Source organism: Rhinatrema bivittatum, chromosome 4, assembly GCF_901001135.1.
Source record: "Rhinatrema bivittatum chromosome 4, aRhiBiv1.1, whole genome shotgun sequence".
NCBI classification, from domain to species: Eukaryota; Metazoa; Chordata; class Amphibia; order Gymnophiona; family Rhinatrematidae; genus Rhinatrema; species Rhinatrema bivittatum.
In genome coordinates this window covers 100258342-100283471 of record NC_042618.1, presented here as the reverse complement: position 1 = coordinate 100283471, position 25130 = coordinate 100258342, and the positions used below count along the sequence as shown (strand labels likewise).

General features: G+C 43.7%; 1 protein-coding gene across 3 annotated transcripts in view; it reads right to left on the bottom strand.

Annotated features, from left to right (window-relative positions):
• PAK6 (p21 (RAC1) activated kinase 6) overlaps positions 1 to 25130 on the bottom strand; it is a 103667-nt gene that overhangs the window by 7383 nt on the left and 71154 nt on the right. For all 3 annotated transcript variants that reach the window (XM_029598513.1, XM_029598514.1, XM_029598512.1), the window contains exons 6-8: positions 12788 to 13261; positions 8461 to 8594; positions 8159 to 8285 (exon numbers count right to left, since the gene is read on the bottom strand). In XM_029598513.1, coding sequence (XP_029454373.1) covers positions 8159 to 8285; positions 8461 to 8594; positions 12788 to 13261 — 735 coding nt within the window. The remainder of the gene's footprint in view (positions 1 to 8158; positions 8286 to 8460; positions 8595 to 12787; positions 13262 to 25130) is intronic.

Genomic DNA, 25130 nt, shown 5'->3' with positions numbered 1-25130 from the left:
GCAGTGTTTGGTTGGATACTACTATGAGCCAGTCATCCAGATAGGGAAATATTTGCAACCCCTGATGCCGAAGGTGCGCCACCGCCACTGCCAGGCATTTGGTGAATACTCTTGGGGCAGAGGAAAGGCCAAATGGAAGAATTCTGTATTGGAAGTGTTGGTTGTCCGTCTGGAAACAAAGGTAATACCAGGAATTGGGATGCATTGGAATGTGCACTTATGCATCCTTCAAGTCCAGTGAACACATCTAATCCTTGGGCTGGAGAAATGAAAGAATGGATTTGAGAGAAGTCATTTTGAATTTCTCTCTCAGGAGGTGTTTGTTGAGTGAACGGAGGTCTAAGATTGGTCGTAGTCCTCCTGATTTCTTGGGAATTAGGAAGTATTGGGAGTAAAACTCTTGATGTAGCTCCGGGCAAGGTATCTTCTGAATATATTTGTTCTGTAAGAGAAGTTTGATTTCTTGCAGAAGATGTGTTTTGTTAGATGTGAAAGTTTTTTGAGGAACCAAGTGTGGAAGGGTGGGAAGGGATGAAAAATGGAGGGAGTAACCCTATTTTATTATTGACAAAACCCATTGATCCGATGTAATTTGACTCCAGGCTGGGAGATAGCTGGACAATCTTCCTCCCACGGGAAGTGACAGTAGCATAACAATCTTTAAAAACCTGATTGGGGCTTTGGTGGTTGAGGGTCAGCTTGTTGTTGTGGCTGACGGGGGGTCCTTGCATGCTGGCGTGGTGCTTGCTGTTGATACGGCTGTTGCCTCGATGGGTAATATGTTTGAGGCTTGTAATAGGAGTAAGGCTTGAAGGATTTAAAGGCTGACCTTCTGTATGGGGCAGAAGTGGAGTAGTGACGCTGTGATGTGGATGAATGCTGAGAGGGTGTTGTTAAGGAAAGAACTGCTGTTTTTCTTTTTTAAGTTTTGTTACGGTGTTAGTAAACTGATCCCCGAACAAATTGTCTGGCCAACAAGGTAAGTTTGCAAGTTTGTTGTGGACATCATCTCTTATGGCGCTGGAGCGCAACCATGTGAGACGTCTGGCCACTAAGGCATTTGCTGAGGATTTAGAAGAGACATCGAAGCCCTCATAGATTGATCTTAAGAGGTGTCTCAAACCTGCCTCTAGGTTATGGTTCTGAGGAGGTAAAGCAACGTCTGGAGATCCCTGTTGGAGTTGTGGTTTTAATGCCTGTAAATTCTCAAACAAATATTGAGCTATGTAGAATTGGTGATTTTGAATTCAGGCATTGAGCATTGCTGACTGGAAGGACTTTTTCGCGAAGTCATCAAGTGACTTGTTATCCTTAGTCGGCGGTGTGTTAGAGTGAATTCTCGACTTGCGAGCTTTTTGCGTCGCCGACTCAACTACGATTGACTGATGCGGAAGCTGAACTGCAGAATGAAAAGACGAATCCTTCATTCTGTATTTGAGATCCCCTTTCTGAGACGTTAGAGGGATGGACAAAGGAGTGTCCCACGACTTTTCCATTAATGTTGTCAATACCGGGTGTTGAGGTAGGGCTACCGGTTCATTGGGCGCATCAAAAACTTTTAGTATGCCCAACATTTCTTGTCGGGGGTCCTGAATCCTCCTGGTTTCCACATTCAGCATTTGCCCGACCTTCTCTATAAATTGCGAGTATGATAGGTCTTCAGGAGGTGAAGAAGGCTCTGGAGGCACTTCCAGCAGATCAGACAGGTAACCAGTTGAGGAATTGGAGGAAGATTCGGAATCAGAAATTTCCTCTATGGGATGTGAAGGTGAAGCCGGGAGGTCCTTAGGTGTTGGGACCAGGTAAGAACATAAGAACATGCCATACTGGGTCAGACCAAGGGTCCATCAAGCCCAGCTTCCTGTTTCCAACAGTGGCCAATCCAGGCCATAAGAACCTGGCAAGTACCCAAAAACTAAGTCTATTCCATGTTACCGTTGCTAGTAATAGCAGTGGCTATTTTCTAAGCAAACTTAATTAATAGCAGGTAATGGACTTCTCCTCCAAGGACTTATCCAATCCTTTTTTAAAGACAGCTATACTAACTGCACTAACCACATCCTCTGGCAACAAATTCCAGAGTTTAATTGTGCGTTGAGTAAAAAAGAACTTTCTCTGATTAGTTTTACATGTGCCACATGCTAATTTCATGGAGTGCCCCCTAGTCTTTCTATTATCCGAAAGAGTAAATAACCGATTCACATCTACCCGTTCTAGACCTCTCATGATTTTAAACATCTCTATCATATCCCCCCTCAGCCGTCTCTTCTCCAAGCTGAAAAGTCCTAACTTCTTTAGTCTTTCCTCATAGGGGAGCTGTTCCATTCCCCTTATCATTTTGGTAGCCCTTCTCTGTACCTTCTCCATCGCAATTATATCTTTTTTGAGATGTGGTGCTTTTTTGGTTGCTTCTGTGTCGGCTGCATCGAGACAGGCCAGTTGCGTCACAGGAGCATCGTCCGAAGCAGGCTGCGTCACAGTGTGTTCCCTGCCTCGATGCGTCGGCATCGGATGCGTCGATGGTGCGCCAGGTTGATGACTCTTCGACGCAGTACCATCTCTGCGTCGATGCGTCGGTACTCCGACGCTTCACAACAGCTCCGGAGCGTCTGTCTTCGGAGCGTTGATGCGTCGATTTAGTTGAGTGCATCGGTGAAATATGCAGCTGTGATGTCACTGACGCATCCCCCGCGCCGAATCCCGGCTGGCGCTCAACGGTCGGTGTTCGGACCTAGGGGGTCGACAGAGAAGGCCCACCTCGACGAAGGAGCCTTCTTTCTCTGTTTTGGACCTAGAGAAGAGCGAACAGAGGCTTCTGAAGGGGCATAAGAGCCCGAAGCCCTGGATTGCAGCTCCTGAATCTTTGCAGCCCTTTGTCTCTGGGCTCGTGGGGACAGGTGTCCGCAGTCCACGCAATTTCTTTGGTCATGCTGGGGTCCGAGTCATAAATAACAAGAAATGTGGCCATCTATGGCCAACATAATTTTGCCACAGGAGCAAAATTTGAATCCTGGATGAGGCATACTGACCCAGACCCTGGTAGATGTTTTAATCCTGTTTTGTTTTGTTTTTTAAACTTCTGTAAACTTTTTTCCTCACAGGATGCAGGAGGGAGCACCTAGCTGAAATACTTTACTAGACTTAGAGAACTCCGCCACCTAGTGGTACGGAAGATATACCCAGACAGCATGGCTAATTCAGCTGCTTATCTACGTGAAAATAGCAGTGGCTATTTTCTAAGTCAACTTAATTAATAGCAGGTAATGGACTTCTCCTCCAAGAACTTATCCAATCCTTTTTTAAACCCAGCTACACTAACTGCACTAACCACATCCCCTGGCAACAAATTCCAGAGATTAATTGTGCGTTGAGTGAAAAATAACTTTCTCCGATTAGTTTAAATGTGCCACATGCTAACTTCATGGAGTGCCCCCTAGTCCTTCTCAAAGAGAGGGACTGTACCAAATGGAACCTCCTTTGATTTTACAACCTGTCTGAACCTAGCTAAAGGAGTCACAGTGGGTCATGACATAAGGCTCAATGTTTTTTTATTATGCTATAACTCATCAGGCTTGAATGTTTCATTGATCCTTGAGGCTTGACCGTACCCTCTTTTGTACCGTGATACCTCCTGAACCTGCCAGCTATGCCAGAAGAAGTAACATTTGTCAGTGTGCCTCTTGCAGGGGATGAATTTAGCAGCTTCTCCCACTGGGAAGGCAAAATGTGCTATAAGGCCTCCTGTCAAGCCAAGGAGCAAATCGAGGAATAGAGCAACAGCATAAGTCCAGGGCTTGAGACCAGGAGTGGATCAGTCACTGCTGATTTGGACTTCCTGGGGGAGGAAGTGATGCTCTCTCGCTTCACTTTTTCTGTGACTATGCTGAATATGGAGCTTTTCTTCAGAAAGCCAGAGATAATCCCATTCAAAGCTATATGGTCTGCGATTCCTTCTCTTGGCATGCTATTTAAGATTTGGCAGTGTATCAAAGCTTTTGCTGCAAATGGTCCAGAGTCATAATGTATCCCTTGCTCAATTAAATCTTACTATGAACCTGACACATCTATTAAACATCAGTTTCCTTTGTCTTGGAGTGAGATCAGTGCTAAATAGTAACCCGGCTTTTCTTCTGACACAAGAATGATATGTTTTGGGACCACAAAGTTTGGGTGTTTTCTCCTTTTTATAAAGTGACACAGAGCAAGAGAAAAATAAGTTTTTCAATGTGTCAAGAAAGTTTAGCTCTTTGGACTGTTTTGTTTCCCTATGGTATCTATGTAAATGCTTAGTTAAGATTGTGGTCATAAGTACATAGTACATATTAAATGTTTGCAGAAAAAAAGACCAAATTGGCCTGTTCAGTTTGCTCAGTTGAAATTCTTACACTTGGGTAGATAAGCAAATGACTTGCCATATACAACTTAAGTAAGACGCGCTCTGCAGGGCGCACAGTTTTACTTGCAGTTGTGTGCAAGTTTGTTGTGCACAAACTTTACTTCCATAGAAACACAGAAATGACGGCAGAAGAAGACCAAATGGCCCATCCAGTCTGCCCAGCAAGCTTTCACAGTTATGTTTCTCATACTTATCTGCTACTCTGACCGCTGAGGTCAGGGCCCTTATTGGTAACGTTTTGGTTCTAATTTCCTTCCACCCCTGCCATTGATGTAGAGAGCAGTGCTGGAGCTGCATAAAAGTGAAGAATCAAGCCTAATTGGTTAAGGGTAGTAACCGCCGCAATAAGCAAGCTACTCCCACGCTTATTTGTTTTCCCAGCCTGTGCAATTTAGTCCTTGTTGGTTGTCTTAATATAAATCCTCTTTTCTTCATTCCCCCTGCCGTTGAAGCAGTGAGCTGCACTGTATATGTATTCAAAGTGAAGTATCAGGCTTAATTGGTTCGGGGTAGTAACCACCGCAACAATCAAGCTACTCCCATGCTTATTTGTTTACCCAGACTATGCAATTCAGTCCTTGTTGGTAGTTGTCTGAATGTAAATCCTCTTATCTTCATTCCCCCCTGCCGTTGAAGCAGTGAGCTGTGCCATATATGTATTCAAAGTGAAGTATCAGGCTTATTTGGTTCGGGGTAGTAACTGTCACAACAAGCAAGCTACTCCCACGCTTATTTGTGAATGCAAATCCTTTGTCCCACATTTCCTCTTGCCGTTGAAGCATAGAGCAATGTTGGAGTTGTATTAACCATGTGTATGTTTATTGAATAAGGGAATTAATCACCAGGTAGTAGCCGTCATTCCCGCAAGCCACCCCCATGCCTCTTCTCTTCATTCACATCCTCAAGACTTTATGGATCCACAGTGTTTATCCCACGCCCCTTTGAAATCCTTCACAGTTTTAGTCTTCACCACTTCCTCCGGAAGGGCATTCCAGGTATCCACCACCCTCTCTGTGAAGAAATACTTCCTGACATTGGTTCTGAGTCTTCCTCCCTGAAGTTTTAAATCATGACACCTGGTTCTGCTGATTTTTTTGCAATGGAAAAGGTTTGTTGTTGACTTTGGATCTTTAAAACCTTTCAAGTATCTGAAGGTCTGCATCATATCACCCCTGCTCCTCCTTTCCTCCAGGGTATACATATTTAGATTCTTCAATTTCTCCTCATAAGGCATTCGATGAAGACCATACACCTTTTTGGTCGCCCTTCTCTGGATCACCTCTATCCTGTCTCTGTCCCTTCGGAGATACGGTCTCCAGAACTGAGCACAGTACTCCAGGTGAGGCCTCATCAAGGACCTGTACAAGGGGATAATCACTTCCCATTTCTTACTCGATATTCCTCTATGCAGCCCAGCATTCTTCTGGCTTTAGCTATCACCTTGTCACATTGTTTCGCCGACTTCAGATTGTCAGACACTATCACCCCAAGGTCTCTCTCCTGCTCCGTGCACATCAGTCCTTCACCCCCCATCGAATACATTTCTTTCGGATTTCCACATCCCATATGCTTGACTCTGCACGTCTTGGCATTGAATCCCAACTGCCATATCTTCGACCAGTCTTCCAGCTTCCTTAAATCCCGCCTCATTCTCTCCACTTCTTCCGGCGTGTCCACTCTGTTGCAGGTCTTAGTATCTTCTGCAAATAGACAAATCTTACCTTCTATCCTGTCTGCGTTGTCGCTCACGAAGATACTGAACAGGACTGGTCCCAATACCAACCCTTGCGGCACTCCGCTCATCACCGCTCTCTCTTCCGATTCAGTAAGCAGATTTGCACACAACAGTATGCATATTGGTTAGCACCCTCCCATGCAAATCTAGTGGTAATAAAGGCATTAACTATTACCCCCCAATGCAGAGAGGTGAACAGGTTTAACTCAGGTTTTATGTGCACTAAACTTTTTTTACACACATTTTTGGGTTAGAGCACTTTTTTTTTTTTTTTTTTTTTAAATCTCCTAATGCATTAGCTTACTGCATCAGTAGTTAAAATTCTTTTTAGGGTGTGCGTGAAGAAACCGTGATCAGCTTTTTACTGCCGGGACTGATCTTTTCCCAACACAGCTTAGGGATCTTAGTCCCTAGGAATTTTATCTCATTTCTGGCATAGTGCCAAGAGACAATAAAAACAACAATCAAAGGCCTGATTTAGAAAAACATTTTCCACATAGACACAGAATGGGAGAAAAGCCTGAGTAAATCTAGCACCAAGAGGGCAATAAAAAATGTGTGTACCCTTTAGAACATAAGAACATGCCATACTGGGTCAGACCGAGGGTCCATGTCTTGATGTGCCGTGCGCCAATGCCACATTCATCGAATGCTTCGGTCTTTTAGACTTCCCATGCTCCGAGTGCTTCGGCATCGAGGAGCGGGAGCGAATGGGTACAGGGCCCTGTGACCCGAACGGCGCCTGAGGGGCCTTCTGCGTGAAAGGAATCGAGGCCTCAACACCCTTCACCAGCCCTGGTGGCATTACCGACCTGGCCGCACCCTCCAGCGATGCTGACCTTTTAGCTGGTTTCTTCTATGGTCTCTTGGCCCAGGCAAAAATAGCAGTAATGATGTCCATCTATTATGGACATCATTGTACCGCATTGGCAGTACTTAAAACCAGATGGCTTGGGAGCCATCACTGCCAAGGAAAAAAAATGAAAAAAATCGAAAAATTCTCTTCAGAGATGAGGAGGAGAAAAATCCCCACGTGCAGTCCTACTCGCGGAAAAAAAGACTGAGGGAACAAGGCAATCGTGCGGGAAGCTCAACGCGCAGCCATATAGAGTTCAAAACTCTGTACTAACTGAGAAAACTCCGCCTACTGACCGGTCCCGACGAGCTCCCGGACAGCAAGGCTAATTCAGCCCTGCTATCCACAGGAAAAAGATCAGTCCTGGCAGTGATCTGGATCACTTACAACAGTTTTCCCTTATCTGTTGCTTCATGATCAGGACTTAAAGACTGACTTCTTTTCCCTTGCCTACTCCTACTTTAGTTAAATTATTTATTTGAACTATTTGATGTGCTCGCCCTATCTACTCTGATACAACTCTGCTGCCTCCTTCTCTTTCCGATTTATTGTTAGGGCTTAACGTGGCCCATAAATAATAAGAGGGCAGCCTTCACAGGCACTTCCCCAGATACAGCAGAGCTGGCCTCCTACATCTGCTGGCAAGCTGGTGGGGAGATAGCCTGCACATGCAGCGGCATTCCTGGGACGGATTTGGGAAGGCGTTTGCACTTACCTGCTTATTTCTGCCTTTTCAAATATATGCACATACATTTCCTTGAAAAAATGTCTGCGCCCAAATCAGCAGGTGTAATTGTGTGTGGGTAATCTGGGTGGGATCATTTTCCAAATTTGAAATACTTCATTTCAAAGTTCTGTAAGCCATTACAAAATTACCCTTTCATTGCTTTGCGCTTTCTATTTTGTAGAGGGTTTTTTTCCCCCCCATTTTGGTTTTGTAATTGAGACTGTTTATTTCTTTTGCAATTGTAAAATAAAGTAATAAAAGAGAAATGCATTAAGTTAATCCAATCAAAGGTTTCACCTTCTATTATTATTATTGCTTTTTTTTTTTTTTTGGTTTGTTAACCTTCATTTCCAAGTACAACCTGATGAAAAACAGAGGGGAATGCAGAGAGAGATCTTAGAAAGAGGAAAAGCAGGAGGCGTGAGAGGAGGAGGAGACACCTACCCTGCCATCCAGGGTGAGAAGAATGGAGTCACTTTTAATGTCTCTGTGAATCACTCCCTGGGAATGCAGGTAGGAGAGCGCCTGCAGCACCGACTCGCACACCGTAGCAATTTGCTCTTCATTCAGTCTGCAATGAGCACATCAGATATTAATGCCAGAGATTCTGCCAACAGTTTCCGGTTTCTCGCCAATGCTGCCCATATATATATATATTTTTTTTTACATATATGCTTCTGAAAAACAGGCACAATAATATTTGCCTGGATCACTTAAGGCTCTGCTAAATTTTGTTCGGGCCATACCTGGTTTGAGACACGATATCTGTGAGAGCTCCGCCTTCTAGGAATTCCATCAGCACCCACAGCTCCTCTCCCACCATGTAGCTCTTGTACATTTCCACCACGTTGACGTGCTGATAGTCTCTCATGATCACCACCTGGAAGCGGACGGAGTGCGCACGTCAGCAAGGCGACCAATCACTACAGCTGCACCGCTAGGCTCCTTAGAGGCCAATGTAATAAGGTGTGCAAGGCAGCGTGCACATTTTTACCTGCAGCTGTGCGTACAGTTTTGTGCGTGAACTGCGCACAATGAGGCTACAGGTTAATGGCATGCAGAGAGCTGTGTAGGTATAACTCGTGCTTCCTTTACACTGGAAATTTCAGTGGTGCAGTAAAGTTGCCGGCACAAGGGTTAGTCTGTGGGGCTGATCAGGAGTTTGTGGTGCTGGGGACCTGCAGTCTGGATTTATGTGCACGAAAGGCTTTTGTGTGCATAAATCTTCCCTTCCTGAAGGAAGAATAACAAGAGGCGATCTAGAAGAGAACACAGATTTTCTTCCCTTTACGACCTTCAGCTAGCCTGCCCATAGAGCTGAAGGTCAGCAGCATTGGTTTGGTGTTCAGCTCCCCCCACTCTTGGACAGAAAGCTGGACCAGGATCCTCTGCCCTCTGCTGCCCCTCAGCTTCTGGGGGTAAGCCTGAAAGCTGTCAGACCCCGCGTGCTGAGAGACTGTGAGCTGAGACTGCTGGGAAAGGTGGGGTGGGGGGAGGTAAGAGAGACACAAGATACCTTACTGCCTCCGCTATCGGTGTCAGGGACGGTGGTGAGCAAGAGTTGATGCTGCATTTATTTGTGTGCCTAGAGCTTTCCAGCCTACGGCACATATTTTAATTCTGACATTCTCTGTTTCTACGCTATTTTTAACTCCCATTGCATTAGCATAGCCCTTGCATGGGTAGTTATATCTTTTTTTTTACTGTAGAGGTTAAAAAACTGTGCGTTGAATTTCGGCGCACAGTTTTAAGGCACACCTTGTTACATTGGGCCTGAAGACCTTAGAAGGATTGAGTCTGGCTAGTGCTCAGATGGGAGACCTCTAGGGCAGTGGTTCACAACCTTTTTTCTATTGGGATACACCTGGCAGATAATGCTTACAGGCGTGGCTCACTGAACACTTGACCATCACGGGACTAAATGTAAACATACACTCTGCATCCACAGGAACCTGCACCCCCCTCCCCCAAACAATGAATACAGAGCAGAACTAGGATATTTCAAATACAACTCGCTATATAAAAAATATATTCTGATCCTGGTGCTATCTCAGTAACAGAAACAGAAACTCCCTTACTACAAGGTGCATTGTAAAATAAAACACTCAGCACATGTGTAGCAAATCTTCCACACCACAGCAACACTAATTCCAAGAACTGAAACAGCAATAGCCCTTCCTATGAAAAGGCAGCAGTGCAGCACCAATGCATGTCCTACTGAGAATGAGAAAACGCAACAAAGCAGATTGATACAAATCCCGACCAATAAAATACCTCCTTCACTAAGCAAAGTACAAAGAGAGAAGAGATGCACATTCCCAAAACTGACATATTATGGCTCTTGCACCCCGTCACTCCCCTTCCATGGCTCTATCATCCTTCTCTTTTCCCAATTACCCTCTTTCAATCATCCGCTCACACTCACATCCCTGCCTCGCATTCCTGACCCCCCGCATCCTCTTCCCAGTGCGCCTTCTCTCCTCTGCTTGACTCTCCCTACCCCCTTCATCCCATCTCCCTGCCTGCCCAGCTACCCCACCCCCTGTTTCCCACCCCTTCCTGCTCAGCAGCCCCCACACTCCCTCTCCGTTCTACCTTCATCTTCCTAGCACCCCCAACCTCCTTTCCCCACCCTCCACAGGGTGAAGAGATCAGCAGCAGCTTCACTCCCAGACTCAGCAGGGTTAGAAAGTTTGTGTCTCATCAGGCCCAGAACAGCAGGAGCTGGCAATGTCTCGCTCTGATCTGGGTGAAGGAGGAAACAGCCTCCCACTGGGCCAGAAAGAAGAGAAGGAAGTGAGAGTAACCTCCCATCAGGCCCAATGTAAGAGAAGTCAACCAACTCCCACCCGGGCTGATAAGGAGACAGCCAACTGCTGGCCCTGCGACAAACCAGTGTGACCCGACACACCTTCCAGGACCTCACAACACACCAGTGTGACCCGACACACCTCCCAGGACCTCACAACACACCAATGTGTCCCATCCCACCTCCCAGGACCTCACAACACACCAGTGTGACCTGACACACCTGTTGAGAACCACTGCTCTAGGGAATAGGCAGTGCTGTAAATGGTGTTGATGGTTAAATTAGAGGCACTCCTTTCTAAGCTATGACACAACAAATAGGTCAGCACAGTTTAAGGAAGTACTGTGCTACTGAGTGCCATCTTTCAGATGACACACTAAACTAAAATCCTGTTTATTTTAAGGATCCTATGGCATATTTCCCCAAGCATGGGGATGCTAATCTGTTAATCCCAGTGTCATAACTACAAATTCTAACATACATCATCTCCACTTGTGGGCACAACTTGCTTAAGCTGTTTATACATACTGACCTAATCTTGTACACTTAAAGGTGAATTTCTAAAAGTTGTGCGCATAAAAATCACCATGTACGCATATAAGTAGCATATACTTGTGTATATGCAAAATTATAAACCTCAAAATTCCCACCTAAGTAAATCTGTGCATGTGAAAATGGGCGGGACAGGGGCATTCTGGGACAGGGCCAACATTTATACAAGCAAGGTGCTATTTTATAAACAATTTGCGCATGCAGACACGGCACTTTACTCACGTAGATGTTCTCCTGCTCAATATCCAGACTAAGTCATTTTAAACGTCTTAAAAATGAAATAGTGATGGGGGGGGGGTTTGGGTGACTTGAGGGAAGTTGAGCATGACGAACCAGGAGGGTCTCGATGACCTGCAGATGGACTGGGCAAACTGGTAGACTAATTGGCAAAACTGGTAATTTCACTGCTGCCCACATGTTAGAAAATCTCCTGATTTGCAAGTGTAAAACCCAACTTATGCGGGGAAAATGTAAAATAAACAGGTATAGCAGCTGTGCCCTACTTATTCCGATAAATTCATATTTATCCAGCTAAACTTTGAAAGCAGCACTTATTCAGGCAAGGTCCGAGTTATCCGGCTATGTAGCAGCACTCATCTGTACAAGTTATGATTTATCCGGTTCAGTAGTGGCAAAGCATCACCGGATAAGCCTTAAAACGCTACTTATCCGGCTAAGTCAGATAGCTGGATAACTCTAAAAAGCACTACTTATCCGGCTATTGCTACTTATTGGCTTTGCTTAGCAGGATAAACTGGATCTTATCCAGATAACTGCAATACATATTCGCTGTTTTTTTCTACATGCAGGCACATGTTGCAGGGTACATTTGTGTGTGGTTTTTTTTATAGCCTGCATATGTCATATGCGTCAGGTTATAAAATACAGGGATAGATTTTCGTCCACCTACATACACGTGTATATGGGGGCGCACCCAGCTGTGTGAAGGTTACCCTCCCTGTATGGAAAGGGACAGACCCAGAGGACTCTCGCAGAGACATATGCTCAAGCACAGTACTCGTCTGCATATTCACAGAGACAAAGCCCTGTACAACACAAAGCACAAGCCTTTTCAGAACCAGGCCTTAAAACACGCGCCCTCCATTCCCCTACATATGAAAGTAGAAGGATCTGCTAGTCAGTCATTCCTTACTTCACTGAGCGGATAAATGGAGAGGGTTTCTTAAGATCCCTATCTTTCGAACACAAACGCCTGGGATCTGCCACAGTTTGAGCCTTGCATTTTCTTAGTTTTTTTTTTCTAGGTTTTATTTCATTCCAGAGAGTAGAAATATGTAAAGTTTGTTACCTGTCCTGCTATGATCTTTGCCATGCTTGTCAGTTCACTGTTACAAATTCACAAGTAAATCAAGGTGAGTCTCTTTATCATCAGAAGCATGTAGGCCTCATCCTAATATACCTGCCCCACAAAGTCCCCCAATTAACCTCTCTCTCCTGTCCCAGAACACCAATATCTCACATTTTTTTATATGCATAAGTTAAACCATCAGAGGAAAATAAACTTTGGTCCACAATCATTAGTTTACATACATCCACTGTGCAGACCTAATTTAAACTCATACTCCATGTCAAAGTATAATTTGGTATGAACCTTGATATATTGTATGAGGAGATTCTTCACACTACCACACCCCCGTTCTTTATTTACTTCACGGAAGCTGCCCCGCCTTCCCCACCAGGTAGAGCTTTACCTCGTTAAAGAGAAGCTCCCTTCGCTGCTGCTTCCGAAGGTCCATCATCTTCACTGCCACCTGACGCCCCGAGTGTTTTTCTCGAGCAATACAAACAACACCAGTTGACCCTTCCCCAATCTTCACGTAGTTTTCCAGGAGCATCCGGGGGTCACCCTGGTCCACCACCATCCTCAGGGCTGCCTTGAACTGTTCGTGGGTCACAACCAGAGGATCCTGATTCACCAGCTGACCTTTGGCAAAAGTCTCCTGCAGCAGGTGCGAGCTGGAAGAGCTGGCTTGCATTGACCTGTTCCGTGGAGACCCGGCTGGAGAAGGCCTGCTCTGCCAGACGGGAATGGTCTGGTCTGCTGGCGCACCCGAGATCACTCTGGTAAAATCTGATGTTGGCTGCTCCGGTGGCAGGGAATGAGCTTTGCCCAGGAGTCCACTTTGGGGGGAATAACTTGCTTGGGGCTGATTAGAAGTCTCTGACTTAAAGGAAGCAGAAAAAATACTATGTCAGGCTCACAGTAATTTGACATTATTTATTTATTTAAACTTTTTCTATACAGGTACATCAAGCCGGTTTACATCTGAACTGAAGTTGGAAATTACATTAAACAGGTCACGGGGATGGGACTAAAAGTAGAACAAACAAAGGTAGCAAGGGCTAGCCATCAAGTGGGAAGGACTGTGAAAAATAACAAGTCAACAGAAGAAACAGTGTAACAACTGTAATAAGAGTAACATTGTTTGTACAGGGGTATAGGTAGAGTAGTGTTGCAGCAAAGGGATAAGGAGTGCAGGCATCTAATCAGGGTAAGCCTGTTTGAAGAGCCAGGTTTTTAATTTGGTTCTGAATTTAATGGCACATGGCTCCAGACGTAAGTACGGGGGTAGCCAGTTCCAGCGGGTGGGGCCAGCAATGGCGAGGGCTCTGTCCCTCGTAGAGGTGAGGTGAGCCTTCTTGAGTGATGGCACGTGGACGGTTCCTTTGTTGGAAGCTCTGGTAGGGCGATTAGCAGACATATGTGGGCATGTAAATGCTGGTAAGCTTGTGCATGTAGTGGCATGTGATGGCAGTGAGAGAGAAGGCTTAGCTATACATGTACATGTATGTGGAAGAGTGGATGGGTACATGCCTACAGCTGCATGTGTGAGTAGGTTTGAATGCTGTGCACACGATCACCTGAAAGAATGAAGATTGCTGCAGGTCTGTGTGGGTTCCTATAAAGGAGCGTAAATCTGTGATGGAGCAACGTGAAAGGTTCAGAATGGGAGAAAATCTGTCATAAATCAAGCCCAGTGTGTTCATTCAAAGTCTGTAAGGAATGCAGAAATCTATTTATCAAGCTAGGCCAAAACACAGCTTCTAAGCTGAGATTTGACAATGCACACTGGGAAAGTTCAGTTAAGGATGCTGATTTCAGAACATCCTTCTGCATACCTTGTTGGAAACAAGAAGTGACTCATGGATCCCAAGTTAAATACATCCTTTGCTTTCTGCCCAAGCCTCAGCCTAGTTTTACTGCCATGTTATTCCTAGATTCAGTAAAGTGTACGATCACCGGGGCCAGTGCAAGGGTTGCAGATGCCCTAGGTGAATCTTTAGCCATGCAGTCCCAGACCAGGAGCGTTCCTTCGCTTGTCTCTCACCAGTCCCAGGACTCAGGGTGGGCCGAGGAAGTGGCGGGGAGCGTTTTTGCTAGCTCCTCCCATCACAAATGATGTTCTGAGAATGTGACCAGTGGATTCAGCACTGCTACAAGCCCATATCATCCAGGCAGAGCCTTGCAGTCTGCTCGGAAGGAATTACTGGTGATTCCCTCTCCCGCTAACATACTACACGTCTTTTGGTTATCGGGTACCCCTTAGATCTATGTACTGAATTATCTGAAATTTAGAAAACATATGACGTCCTGGCTGGTCAACCTAGGCCCCATAAAATACACAAAAAAGGGATATCCCCCAGCGTACTTTGCTAACTTCAGTATGAAGGAGATTATTATTTGGAAATAATGTCCTTTATACTGAAGTTAGCAGAATTCCCTGGGGATATCCCTTTCTCTGTGTATTTTATGGAGGTCTTTCAGCTTTTATCTTTTTAGTTTAGCAGTAATAGGATTACTGTATAATTGCTGTTTTATTTAATGTGAATGTTTATGTTTTGCATGTATTTCATAATATGATTTTACTTTTTAGTCTTAGTTTAGTTATTTCTTAGTTTAGTAATAACAGGATATTGTAAAGCAGTTGTTTTTCAGGTGCTGTACTTGGTGTTCTGCCTGTTCATTTGCGCTTTGTACTCATATCAAGATATTGTTTGACTCTGCAGCTTTTTGTGTTCTGCAGTTATGAGTGTAATTTTTAATTGCAAAATACGTGGATATTCCACAGCAGAGAACTGGCAGAAAAAGGGAGGTAGAAAAAGCAGCACGTTGGCAAGCTCCTGCCATTACAGCAAGCCTCAGGCCCCAATCAGTTCTGGTCAGGTGCAGTCTTGCAATTGCCAACCCCATCGCTGTGGCACTTTAGGTGGCCACCTAGTGTACCTAGTGCTTTTGCTGACCCTGATGATCACACCTGGTTTTTTGATAACGTAGCTGCTGCAGACATGGCTTTTACCTTCACTGTTCATGAGAACTAGGAGAAGTCATAATTCAGGCACAAGGGCCAAGCCCTGTCTTCCAACACTCTTCCATTACACTTGCCTACACTATAACTGTCTTGGGCTGAAAATCAAGGGGGCTTATATGATAAGCTGAGTGTTAGAACTGTGTGCTGAAACCAGTGCAGAGTTTCTTAATGCACAAGCTATTTTTTTTTAAACTTCCAATGCAGTAAGCTAATGGTAGACTAATGCATTGAGAGTTAAAAAATGCACACAGACTAGAAAATGTGTGCAAAGAAAATGCTTAGCATATAGAAAACTGTGATTTATGTGCGGAAATCATGGTTTATGTGCACATATCATGTTTTCTGTGCATGAAATCTCAACTTCAGGTCCCAGTACCCAAACTCCAGTTTCCGCCTGTAGACTACCAGTAGTGCTGGGAACTTTATTCCATCTCTGACCAGGAGTTACAGTTGTGCTCATAAGTTTACATACCCCTGGTAGAAACTGTAGGATGTGTATCATTTTAAGAAAAAACGAGTGATCAGACAAAATACATGCCTGTTATTTTTAATGTGTTTCAAATTAAACTATTATGCATCATTGAATAGCACAATCATTAAACAAACCATAGCAATAAAGGAAATAATAATATGGTCCTGTTAAAAAAAGTTTGCATACCCTTTAATGTTTGGACTGATAATATACACTCAAGTTGATACACACAGGTTGAGATGGCAATGAAAGGTAGGTATCTATGTATAAATAGTCAATAAGTTTCTTAGCTCTTGCTGCACTGACTTTGGTGGTTATTGAAGCATGTGGAAAACAAAAGAACTGTCAAAGGATCTGTGAGCAAAAGTAGTTCAACTTTATAAAGAATATAAAAAGATATCCAAAGATTTGAAAATGCCAAGAAGTAGAAAATTATAGGTTCTGTTAATAACAAGCCATGGTCAGTAGACCAAGAAAGATTTCAGACACAACTGCCAGGAAAATTTGTGGGGATGCAAAGAAAAATCTACAAGCAATTTCTACTGAAACAAAGTGGTATGGGTGTTTCAGCATGCACAATAAGGAGATACTTGAACAAAAATGTGCTGCATAGTAGAGTTGCCAGAAAAAAGTCATTGCTGCACCAACACCACAAAACAGCCCGCTCACAAAACACCAAACAGTACCTAGAGAAGCCTCAAAACTTCTGGAACAAAATAATTTGGAGTGATGAGACCAAAATTGAACTTTATGGTCATAACCATAAATGCTATGTTTGGAGAGGAGTCAACAAGGCCTATGAAGAGAAGCACAGCATCCCTACCGTGAAGTATGGAGGTGGATCTCTGCTGTTCTGGAGGGGGAGGGGGGTGAACTACAGCAACACAGGGAATTTAGTCAAAATTGATGGCAGGATGAATACAGCATCTTATCAGAAAATATTGGAGGAGAATTTGCATTCAGCAGCCAGGAAGCGGAGTATGAGGAGCACTTGGATTTCCTAATTGACGATGATCCAAAACATAAGGCCGTGGTTGCAGCAGAAGAAAGTAAAAGTTCTGGAGTGGCCATCACAGTCTCCTGTCTCACTGAGCCACTTTCGGGAGAACTCAAACATGCAGTTCATGCCAGACAACCAAAGAATTTATAGAATCTGGAAGCTTTTTGCCAAGAGGACTGGGCAGCTTTACCACATGAGAAATTAAAGGGCCTCATCCATAACTATCACAAAAGACTGCAAGCCATCATTGATGCACAAGGGGGCAATACATGATATTAAGAACTAAAGGGCGGATTTTAAAAGCCCTACTTGTGCAAATTCTGGTGTTTACACATGTGGCTGGGCCTTGTGCGTGCCGGGCAAATTTTTTAAGAGGCCCGGCCACGCGAGTAAACATCGGTACGCAAATAAATGCCAAGCCTCTTTGAAGGGGCCAGCCAGGGGGCGGGGCAGGCCAGGACAGCGCCATTCATCGCTTTCCCGAAGACTCGGCTACCGGTGCGCGCAACTTACTTCAGGTCGGGCCCTGAAGTAGGAAAACAAAACAAAACAAAAAAAGGAATAGGTAGGGTTTAGGGGGTGGGGAGGAGAGGAGAGGAGAGGGGAAAGGGTAGGAAGTGTTGGTAGGGGCGGGTAGGGAAGTTCCCTTCCAGTCCGCTTAATTGGGACAGACTGGGAGGGAACTGGGGAATGCATCGCCGCACGGAAATTGCAGAAGTCCCCACCCGCTGCATGCCATGCCTGCACATATGCATGTGGATCTTATAAGGGCCACAGATTTGGTAGAAAATTGGCGCGCACAGTGCAAAATCTACCCCAATGGATTTGCAAACTTTTGAACAGGACCATTTTATTATTTCCTTTATTGCTCTGGTTTGTTTAAGGATTGTGCTATTCTCTGATGCATAATAGTTTAATTTGAAACACATTAAAAATAACAGGCATGTATTTTGTCTGATCACTCGTGTTTTCTTAAAATGATACACATCTTACAGTTTCTACCAGGGGTATGTAAACTTATGAGCGCTAAGAAAGCATGCACTTCTCTGCATCAGGGTGTCATAGCTAATGCGTTCATTAGCATGGATTTTCCATGTGAGGGCACTTAGTAGTTGTGTGCACAAAACTCCTTGCTGTGTCAGGATTACAATTCGTGCACAAAAAATGTGCCCAGAACCGCGGGTAAGACTGTGAGCTCTGCTGAGAGCACCTTATGACATCAGGCCCAAGATTTCATGAATGGATTGGATTCAATAGTAGGTTCCTCCTTTTGGCAACAGATAAAACTAACAAAATTTGCCACAGTCACTTCTGACATGACAACAGATATTTGTACAGTCACAGCAGTCAGGATTCAGTAGTTTAAAAATGAAACAAAAGGATGCCTTAATTCAGTAGCATTCTCTTCCAGTCCGTGAGGGGCACCAACAGGTTGGACTTGTGGGATACATTTCATGAATATGCATTGTAGGAAAATCTCTCTCATGCATATTCATTAGAGATATCCTGAAAACTTGATCCATTTGAGGCCCTCGAGGACTGGAAACCAATACTACTGCCCTAAACTGACAGAAACTCAAGGAAGGATGATGGCAAACTACTAGCATGGGCTAGTCTGTCCATTTTTCCTACTCTACTGCAATATCATAGACCAGAGGTGGGCAACTCTAGTCCTGGAGTGCTACAAACAGGTCTGGCTTTCAGGACATCCGCAATGAATATGCATGAGATATATCTGATTACAATGGAAGCATGAATGCAAATCTATCTCATGGATATTCATTGTGCATGTCCTGAAAACCATGCCTGTTTGTGGCTCTTGAGAACTGGAGTTGGCCATTCCTGTCATAGACCTTACTTACTCTCCTGCTTCTCCCACCATTATGGTTCCTCTGTGCTCATACCTTGCTTTCTTGAATTCTGTAATGTTTCTATGGGCCTTTCTACTTTTTCTTCAATATGTACAGAATATCCTTTCCAATCCATGCATGTAATATATATCTATGTCTATCTATATCATTGTTTCTCAACCCAGGCCTCAAAGCACACTTAGCCAGTCAGGTTTTCAGGATATCCGCAATGAAAATACATGACATAGATTTGCATACAGTGGAAGTAGTGCATGCAAATCTAAGCCATGCATATTCATTGTGGATATCCTGAAAACCTGACTGGCTAGATGTGCCCTGAGAACTGGGTTGAGAAGCACTGATCTTATATATTGTATATCTATATCTATTTATCTATACACACACACGTACATCATACCATACCATGCCATACCATACCTCAACTGTGGAGTTGGCAGGACTAGGACCATTCACTGCATATATTATAATATGCTTTCGAGTGACCCTCTAATAGGGATGTGGTGAGGGAGGACAAAGAGTTAGAACAGTCATTCTGTTTGCACCAGTGATTTTTTTTTCAGTGAGCGAACAATGCACAATAAATTGTACTGAAGAAAGCAGAAATAATATTTTACTAAGGTTCAGATTCTCACTAATATGACTTCAACCTTGAATTGTATGTCAGACACTCACCCACTGATTTCCGTAGCTTCTATACAGGTTAAAATGCATTTTACCCCAATCTATGAAAGTAATTTGTTTCTAGGTTTAGGATTGTGTTTTATTTGGAGAAATTAAAAGGTTAAATAGCCTAACTGTACTTCTAATGCCAAAATTGCTCTTTGGACCCTTCCCAAGGATAACACATTTTGAAAGAAATTATTTGAGTGTGCAGTTTCAAGCTGATCCTTTTACTGCCGTTCCGATAATTCAGCGGTTTTTTTCTTTTTACACAGTTCAGACTTAATGCTGCTTGCAGAGAGGATCCTTTTCAAAAGCAGGTTTACCCCTGTAATCTGCTGTCGGAAAAGCACCTGCTTTCGATGCAACTAAAAGTCTGTGTGGGGTTCCGCAGTGGGAGTTTGTTTGCTTGCATTGAATGGAAGGGGTTCCCAAGGGGATGTATTTAGGGCAGGGAAAAAGTGTACACACACAGATGGCATTTCAACTCCACACGTGGACCTTTCCAGCAAAGATCTACCTGCAGAAAGAAGCAGGGGCGTGTACACTGCATCCACGGCAAGTGTGAAAGCTTTCGGCGGGAGAATCGGTACAAATCCCACGGGTGGCGTGGACATGCAGTCTTTGTGCCACGTGATGCTTTGGCGTATACCTGTTGGGGTTGAGGTTTATGAGGTTTATGTTCCAAACAGCCTGCTGTATCATTCACAGCACTGCAGATTTAGGGTCTTAAAGATTTCTCAGTCAGCGCAATTTAAAGTGCTACCCTGTGCTAAGCCACCAATTCATCCCTCAAATTCCTCCATTTCAAATGGTGCAAATATGTGCACAGTAGTAAAAGTTACAAAAATAATAATTATATATTACACACACATACACAACATTACTAGAGGCTGCCATTTAATCTTGGCATAACAGAAAAATTGCAAACTACCATGCCCTGCCCGCAAAGTGACGTTTCTGAAACAAACTACTCAATTTAATGCTGAGTGCAGGAGCTGAGCAGAATAAACTCTTTTAATCCATAAGGGGGTGTGTGTGTGTGTGTGTGTGTGCACTGACTCCACGAAGCCCTGTCAAGGAGGATGTTGCTTAGTGCAATCACCAACAAGCACTGGAGACAAAGCTGATCGTTTTTTATGGGGGCAATTTTTACCCTGTCCGCACTGGGACAGTGACCACATGCATCAAAGTGAAAATATGCGTGTTCTCTCACGTTGAAACTAGTCATGCACACAAAGTGCTTGTTGGTCACTTGTGCCTGCTTCTCCTTTGGGTAGAATTTTGCGTGGAGTTGTAAATAAAATCTACATGCAGATTTTTCCTCCCCCACGTCCCCCGACAATACCTCCTGTCGATTTAGCTGCAAGTGAGTGTGTCATGGAAGAACGTGCAGACTTCTCCCTGCATTGAGAGAAGGCAATTTTTGGATACCCATTAACGCATGTAAAATGCTTTTTACCCACATAAATTGCTTTACAAAATTGTCCTCTATATATGCGAATCACAAATTACTGGAATAATTAACTTTTAATTAAAAGATGCTTTCATCTTTCAGTGATGCATAGCACTATAATAGTGCCACAGGATCTGAAGTCTTTCTTTAAAACTATTTAGCAGAATTATCCGTTCTTTGCAAGGGTGAACATTTTTTCTTCAGAAAAGACAAAAAGGGTTTGAATTAGCACAAGTTTGAAGGTTGTGAGCGGTAGGTAGTACCAATCGTTGAGGCTTCAACCCTGGCGACTGCTCCCAAGCTTCAAACTTGTGCTAATTCAACCTCTTTTTGATCTGTTACATACAAGTTTTTAAAAATCTAAATGTAATAAAGTTTCCTGATATGCGATATTAGTTGTTTTTCCACTCAGTGAGAGTATGCACAGAAAATTTGGACTTCCAGCTCTGGCACAGGTCATATAAAGCTACAATGTGTGTTTGTATGTGTTTATGTTTGTGTATTGTGTATTGGAAGAGGGGTGTGAGTGTGTTGTATTTGAATATTTCTTCGTGTTGTGTCTATGTTTGTCTGTTGTGTGTTAGTGTATGTGTGAGTGTATTTCTTTGTTTGAGGGTTTGGGGTCATTGGAAGGGGCCGATGAGATCGGTGACCCCCAGGGTGACAGCGCGCCTCATCAGGAGTATGGCACCAGCACTTCATGCTGCCATTGCTGTTCTTATACAGTCACTAGTTTGTGGCCATGTTATCAGAAGGGGACACTGGTGGCTACATCATCGCACTCCCTTCCCTGGCTCTGCAATGGGCATGTATGTGTATTTGGGTGTTCCCATGGGTATGGGTATGTGTCTCTGTGCCAGGAATCGGGGGATAGCAACATAGTGAATAATAGAAGATCAAGATCAAAAAGGCCCATTCAGTCTGCCTAGCAAGATGTTTAGAGTTGTAACTTACCCTTTGAGCAGGTTACTCCCTCACATTCTTGTTAGGTTTGTAACTGCTGCTCCAGACTGGTTAACCCCAGGCAGAAAATTTACCATTTACACTGCTGTGATCTACAGGCCTCTGATTCAAACAGAAGAACTAGACAGAGATGTGATTGAAAACTTCAAAAGGTGGGAACAAAGGGAGAAGTGCTGCTCACTGGAGATTTTAATCTGCCAGATGTGGATTGGAGCATCCCTTCTGTGGAATCTACAAGAAGTAGAGAGATGGTGGATACCCTTCAAGGGAGTCTGCTCAAAAAATGGTAATGGAACCTATGAGGAAGGGTGCGATACTTGACCTGGTGCCCACAAATGTCTGAGCAGGTGTCCATCTGAGCACCAGTGACCATTAGACGGTATGGTTTGATATCGCAAATAGGATACAGAGAAGTCACATGAAGATCCAAGTTTTGAATACAGGAGTTGTCAAAATGGAGACGTACCTGGAGGAAGAACTAGAAGACAGGGAGAAAATGGGTGAGGGTGAACAACAGTGGGCCAAATTAAAAAGAGCTATTACAAAGGCAACAAATCTATATGTTAGAAAAGTAAACAAACGTAAGAGAAAAAAGAAACCAATCTGGTTCTCAAAGGAGGTGGCTGAAAAAATACAGGTAAAATGAACAGCATTCAAGAAGTATAAAGGATCCCAAAAAAAGGAACACAGGGAAGAATACCTGGTGAAACTACGGAAGACGAAGAAAGAAATCAGAAAAGCAAAAGGTCAAGCAGAAGAAAGGATTGCCCAAGAGATAAGGTGAGGTGACAAAACATTTTTCAGATATATCAGAGAAAGAAGGAAGGTCCAAAGTGGTATAGTGAAGTTGAAAGGTGACGAGGAGCAATGTGTGGAGACAAACAAGGAAATGGCAGAAATATTAAACAAATACTTCAGTCTGGTGTTCACTAAGGAAAACCCTGGAGATGGACCGTTGCTGGTTGTCAAGACCATGGATAGAAGTGGGGTATATGCAACCCCATTTACAGAAAATAATGTATGGGAAGAGCTAGGAAAACTGAAAATGGACAAGGCCATGGGGCCACAGGAGGTTCATCCCAGGATACTAAGGGATCCTGCCAGAGAAATTCTGGCAGCTCTGTTGAAAGACTTGTTCAATAGATCCCTAGAAACGGGAGTGGTGCCGCAGGACTGGAGAAGAGTGATTGTGGTCCCTCTTCATAAGAGCAGTAGCAGAGAGGAGACTGGAAACTATAGGCCAGTCAACCTCACCTTGGTATTGGGAAATTTAATGGAGACTTTCCAGTCCAGTGGATTGCTGGACCCAAGGCAGCATGGATTCACCAAAGGAAGGATCTGTCAGATAAATCTGATTGATTGTTTTTGGTTGCTTGACAAGGGTAGTAACTGACCTGTTGCCTTCAAACTAGTCTTTGTCAGTGTGAGTCCTCTGAATCTAGGGAGTGGAATATAAAGGAATTACTTCTGGAGAATGCACTCAGAAGTTAGGCCGTAGTGGATTCCGAGTTCTCACCCAGACACAAACTAGTTTGAAGGCCACAGGCCAACCTCTAAGTGAACTCATATTTACTGTTTTGCACTGTAAAATGCTAAAAAATGCTTATGAACAGGCAAGAAGTTCCCAGATGGGAAAGTAAGTAATTAACTAAAGACTGAGAGAGTGGTCACACTCTCTCAATTCCAATTCCAATTCCAATTCTCAATTCTCTTTATCAATTCCAAGCAGTGCTTGGAATTGATAAAGAGAACGCAGCAAGGAAGGAGACTTTGCTTCTATCCCAAACAAACAGCCAGTTTTAGTATCTAAGAACTGAGCTGAATAGCTAGAAGGGAGAGAGAGTGCTTCCTGGATGTGATAGCAGAGACTGCTCCCTTGGAAAATGTAAGCTTTATATATATATATATATATATATATATATACATATATAGTAATTCTTATTATCTGCAACTAATTTCTGTATTGTCTGATTTTATATATTCTTTGTTCTATCCTTAGGGACCTTCATTTTCAGCTTTCATTTTATTTTGCCTGGGAATTTCAATGTTAGAACAAAATATAAATCAGTGGAAAATTGACTTTTCTACTGATTTTATCCTGGGCATTATATCAAAGTCATTTTTCCATCAACTTTTTTGTTATAACATTGAAATTCCCAGGCAAAATAAAATAAAAACTGAAAACAAAGGTCCCTATCTATCCTCTTATTGCTAAAATAAACCTACCAAAAATACCTGGAACAGTGATGCATCGAGTCAGAGTTTGCATGTGAATATCTGTGTGGGGAAAATGTTCCTGGGTTCAAGCCCCCAGGTATAATCCCAGTCATCGTGTGGGTGTTTACTTTGGGTGAGCCCCCGAGGCAGTCCTGTGAGCATGCAGGTGACAAGCCCCTCGTGTACCTCCCAGTGAGATTAGCCCCAGGTCAGAGCCTCTGGGCAGAACGCCAGTGTGCACGGTCTGAGCCCAGAACACTGTGTTACTATCTTACCACAGGTTACCTCACTGCTTCATTTCCTTCCTCTTGCCACTAGGGATCCTCTGTGCTTATCCCACACCCTTTTGAATTCTGCCACCATTTTCGTCTTCACAACCTCCTTCAGGAGGGCATTCCAGGCATCCATCACCCTTTCCATGAAATAATATTTCCTGTTTCTAGTGATTTGCAACCTATCATTTATGTTTATATTGTTATCCGCTTAGCATGATTGGTTTTATTTTGCTTTTTTTTTTAACAGTCATGATACCAGAAGACTGGAGGGTGATCAATATGATGCCAATTTTTAAAAAGGACTCCAGGAGTGATCTGGGAAACTATAGACTGGTGAGCCTGATGTCTGTGCCAGGCAAAATGGTCAAAGCTATTCTTAAAAACAAAATAACTGACCACATAAATGATCTGGTTTAATAGGGGTCAAGCTGGTTTTTGCAAAGGGAAGTCTTGTACCAATCTACTAAATGTTTTGAGTTTGTAATAGACGTGTGAATAAAGGTGAGCCAGTTGATTATAGGGTATTTGGATTTTCAGAAGACATTTGACAAAGTCCCTCATGAGAGGCTCCTCAGGAAATTGGGAGGTCACGGGATTGGAGACAGTGCCCTGTTATGGATTGGTAACTGAATAAAAGACAGGAAATGGAGGATAGGACTAAATGGTTCTCCTGTCCCGGAATTATATCATCTTCTGAACGTGTTGTCTACACCAGTGGTTTCCAACCAAGTTCTCTGACACACAGCCAGTCTGGTTTTCGAAGTCCACAATGAATATGCATGAGATAGATGTGTATGCAAATTTATCTCA